The 5,110-nt window shown below is 40.3% G+C and overlaps 1 protein-coding gene across 1 annotated transcript in view; it reads right to left on the bottom strand.

Moving 5' to 3' along the window:
- Positions 1 to 5,110, bottom strand: part of EFL1 (elongation factor like GTPase 1) — a 266,637-nt gene that overhangs the window by 158,669 nt on the left and 102,858 nt on the right. The window contains exon 15 of the mRNA XM_018576711.1: positions 3,786 to 3,921. Within this exon, the coding sequence (XP_018432213.1) occupies positions 3,786 to 3,921 (136 nt within the window). The remainder of the gene's footprint in view (positions 1 to 3,785; positions 3,922 to 5,110) is intronic.

Consider the following 5,110-nt stretch of genomic DNA (forward strand, 5'->3'; position numbering starts at 1 on the left):
ATGTGTTAAAGGCTTGCTACTTTTTTAGCGCAGGTTCACACCTGGGCTAGATCTGGAACGCAGTGCATTGCTTTTTTGCAGCGATTTTACCACATTTGGATTTTTTTGTTGCTTATAATGTTCTTACAGGTGCGCTCCAGTGCGTTTGTATTAGTTTTTATGTGTTCCAGTGCATTCCAGACCAGACAAAATAGGGCTTGAAAAATCCACTGGTACGCTCGTGTGTGACGAGAGGATGGCGGAGCCCGACGAGCAGCTTACCGGCCGGCCGTTGTAATTACACGGCAAGGAGCTTTACATTCAAGCGATCAAGCATCTTGAGACGCTCGATCGCTTGTATTACAAGCAGCTGTCACTGCCGTTGCCGATCCCGAGATCCGCTGTGCTCGATGCGGCCGGGACCGGTACGGCTCTGTGATAAGAGATCAGTACACAATCACCCTTTGATCTACTCTCCAGTCCTGGCATGCAGCAGGTTCATTACATCACTTGCATACTACATCACTTCCTGCATTCAGCGTCACTTTCCAGCCACAGAAGCTGATGAAGCAGATCTCTGCTTCATTAGCTTCTCTGGGGGGTCCCTAGATGACATACGGGGTCTTGGAGACCCCTGATGTCTTCATAAAGAGGACCTGTCAAGTAAATTGGCTATCACATTGGAGGGTTCTTATCCCCCCTTCCCCCCCATGTGATAGCAATAAAGTTGTACAAAAAAAAAATAATACATACATTAAAGAATCATAAAAAAAATAAAGAAGCATTAAAAAAATGTAAAAAGAAAAAAAAATGTTTTAAAGTCCTCCGCCCCCCACATACACATGGATATGCGTTGGGTGCGCCTACGTGCGAAAACAACGATTGTGCCGCACACGTTACATATAACCGCGTACGTCGGAGTGTGAGCAATAATTTTAGGGCCATTAATTAAAAATAACACTAAACTGATGAGCAGTAAAAGCGTTTTAAGCGTCGCCTATGGCCAATTTTCAGTGTGGTCGTTTTTTTGCGCTTTTGCGGGTGCACGCAATTTTAAGGCTTGACATGTTTGGTGTCTATTTACCCGACGTGACCTCGTCTTTTATGTTTTACCAAAAATATGGGTAAGAATAGATGTTTTATAACATAACGTAGGGAAAACATTTTTTTATTCAAAATTTACGGTACTTTTTTCATTATATAGTAAAAAATAACCCCCCCCAGTGGTGATTATATACCTCCAAAAGAAAGCTCTATCTGTCCCCAAAAAATTAAATGTTAACATAACTTGCAAGGCTGTAGTCCGGTCATGCTGACTGGTGACATTTTTGACTGACTGGTGAGACACCCTAACATTTTTCAAGCCCTGAGCATAGGGATACATTAGGATGCATTTTGAGTCCGGAAACAATGCGGTCTGGTCTGGAGATGATCCAGACATGGTGTGAATGGGCCCTTATATATGGAAAAAGAAGGCAACTAATTGTCACAAAGATTTTCTAGCAAACTGTACATTTATGTGACCATTTCAGGGGAATTCATCATACATTAATTTATTTGCTTGTTCCTTAAACCTTACCGTGTTTAATTTTCTTCCTCTGAGAATCAGAACTCAAGATTATTTTTTTACATTTAGTTGATGCACCCTTTTATCCCCCACAATATGCTTCAATTTCCGCCTCCACAACATAAAACATACAAACTCAGCACCATAGCTGCTCTTCTAAAACTGTCTTTATGGTTACAGAAAGACACCCCGGATCAAAAAGCAAGACTGAGCAAGATTGAAAGTAGATTGAAAGTAGCTGTAAGAGCAGGGTTTCCAAGATAAACCCTTTTCCAGTACTAAGTAATGTCACAAGAGTTCAACATGGATTCTTGACCGTGAATACTATCAGGGCATATTTAAAAAAGTGTATACTATACGTAAGGCTGCCTTTGCTGATCTGCTTTTTAAAATGCTAGTTACCAGGTTACAGAAGCCAGTTGATCAGCAACAGAGAACTAGCATGTTCCAAGGAAAAAGTCAACAACAGGGGCTTGTGTATTTCTCTCAGCACAGACTTCCTTCAAGAAGACAATCCAAAGGGCAAAAAAGTATTGTGACCCAAGGCAACTAATTATAGAAGCAGTTTAGCAACATCAGTGGCTGTGTTGCTAAACTGCTCTATGCACTATTTTATTAAATGTATCCTAATTCCTCATGGCTTTGGAACATGGATAAATAAAGCAACTAAAATGTTGAAGCTGCAATAAGTTGGACATTCTAAAAAGCAATCAAATAATGAGATTCGATTCTGCTGCAATAATCGTTCGTGTTTACTTTTTGAGCGACTAAAAATATCAAGTTGCCCCTATAGAGATCTGCTCTAGTTCTGGAAGGAGACCGACTTAAAAAAAAAGAACTTTGCACATCTGGAAGAAATTTCAACTTTCCATGACATGGTTTAAGTTTTGGAAACTTAATTTCCACTATATTTCACATCAGCAGATGGCAGACAAACACGTCCTATTTTTAGCTCATTGTATCTTTTGATTGGAAGTTTACAAAATGCCACAACATATAAGAATCAGACTCTGGTAACATTTAAATTTGTCCCTGTATAAAATCAAAGTAGGCAGTGTGATCTCCCAACAATTATCTGTTCTATTTCATTGTACTCTCCTGGGGAAACTTGTCTTGGAAGCATCATGCTGAAATATAACCCCAGTAATTACATGAAAGCAATACATAATATTAATATATGTGTTTTGTTTCTGAAGTCCAGTGGCTCATATTGTCAAAATATAGACAGTATTTTACAAACGGATTACACAAATTTTCTACCTTAGCTACAATTGAGGAATCATAAAGCAGACCAAAACCCTAACAACTTAAAGCAAACATTTTATTCACTTCCTCAATGCAAACTTTTAGCACCAGGAGGAAGTAAATACCTGGTATTTCCGGTTATGGAAGACTGTGCAACTCACCCTATGTAAAAGCTCTGGGATAATCAGCACTGTCATATGAGGTACCAATCCAATAATGTGGACTTTGGTTTTCAACATCACATATAAAAAAACAACTGAGGAACAAAAAGCACTTAGAGAAAAATAATCGCATGATGAATAAAGTTGTCTACACCTGAAGAGCTGCAGGCGGAGTCTTGCTTGTGGTACATTGCTCATCATTAGTAGCCAATAACTTCATGGTACAAGAAACAAGACTCAGAGAGCGCGGGCACCCATAAATAACAAAGTAATGAAAAAAATGGTTGTTTAGGCTTAAAGGAGAACTATGAGGTTAAGGCTTTTCCCCATAGTTCTCCTTAGGGTAACGGGAGGACACAAACTAGCATCCTCCCGTCACCGTAAGCTCAGTATACCGCGAGCTACTGCTACTGCTCGCGGTACAATTATGTCTGGATCCGCCCAGCTGCGTGAGTGACAGCTGGCTCTGCCTACCTAGAGGCAGAGCCAGCTGAAACCCGCCCCCTCCCCCGACCGATCCGCCAGTCAGCGCTGGAGGATCGGAGCGGGGAGGGGGAAATCCAGCCCCTCCCCTGTCACGGCAGAGAGCTGTGACAGGATCGAGAGGTGAGCAAACGTGGGTATGTGTTCGCTCACTTCTCGATCTACTGAGCCGACCTCTGACAGTCTCTTTGTCAGTACAAATAATGGTGGTGTAAACATTTTAAACAATTTTGTTTAGGGAGCACAACACTATGTTAGATTTTGTCACACAAATTCAGATTAAGAAAAGTTTGCGGTCATAAAGATGGATTGGAAAATAAGAATACATTAAAATAAATTAGAACACATACCCAAAACATTGCCAGCGGGTACTTCATCCAGGTCTGCTAGCTCACGACCCATAAGTAGATACAAGTTGTCTAAAGTGCAGCAAGCCATGTGAGGGATGGCAGAGATGTCAGCAGAGAAGGAACACTCAGATGGTAGCTAAAGGAATTAAAAAATGAATAGCATGAGCTCTATTTCCCCATTAAAACATATAATGGCATTGTACAATAGCTTACGGAATATATAGTCACTGCTTCACTGCTACAAATGAAACATGCTTACATCCACACAGGTCAGTTTATTTAGAAGCTCATTATACACACTATGATGCCAAATGTTTGTGGACACCTGACCATCACAACGTTATGGGCCCACGTGCATCCTTCTGCATCTATAACACCTTCCTAGAAGAAACTTCCACAAGATTCTGGAATGTGTCTGTGGAAACTTTTTCCCCTACAGCCAAAACAGCATTTATGAGGTCCTCCACATGAAACCATGTCTTTATTTTCTGATCCAGCATGGAACGGCCTTGCTAAATTGTTGTCACAGATTGAAGGTGCACAATTGTCTAAACTCAATAATTTGAAAGGGTGTCCACATATTTAAAAAAAAATGTTTTAGTTATATTTCCATGGTGCTTTTCTCCCTGGGGACTTAAAGCACTTAGGAGGTTAGGTAACCATGCCGTGCACGCTCAGTTGAGCCAGTCAACCTACGAGCATGTCTTTGGAGTGTGGGAGGAAAGCAGAGCACCTAGAGAAAACCCAGATAATGTCCTGGTTGGAAACTAAACTGAAAACCCTAGGTCCTGCATGGCAGAAGTAGCCTGACGTAACAGCCATCCATCACAAGGAAACAGAAAACTGAGGGTGAAAGAGGAATGACATGGTGATAAATGCTGTATATTCATAAGTGTTAATAATATTGCTGGATGCATTTTCAAGAGAAGAAGTCATCCCTTATTTGATTGAATCCCTTCCCTTTAGTAACATGTACAACAGTATTCACTGCCATTAAAGGCAATCTTAGTTTTTGTTTGTAGATCTATAAGAGAATGTGATTAGCTTATTATTAATCTTTCCAAAAATATGTTAACTATTTATCAAGCATATTGGCATTTACATTACACACTGCCGTTTCTGCTTATTACTGAAAACAATATACTCCTTATATAAACGCTTATATAATATGATATACATCACCAACTGTTCAGCAGTGATGCTTATTATATTGACAGTTAGACTGGACATACGCTGCTTGAAATTTGTCCCGGGCCCTTCTGAGTCCTTTGATTTTGGCAGAGTCAATTAAGGGTGGAGGAAGAGTCTGAAACTCTATATTATTG

Source organism: Nanorana parkeri, unplaced genomic scaffold (assembly GCF_000935625.1).
Source record: "Nanorana parkeri isolate BGI_ZX_2015 unplaced genomic scaffold, ASM93562v1 scaffold74, whole genome shotgun sequence".
NCBI classification, from domain to species: Eukaryota; Metazoa; Chordata; class Amphibia; order Anura; family Dicroglossidae; genus Nanorana; species Nanorana parkeri.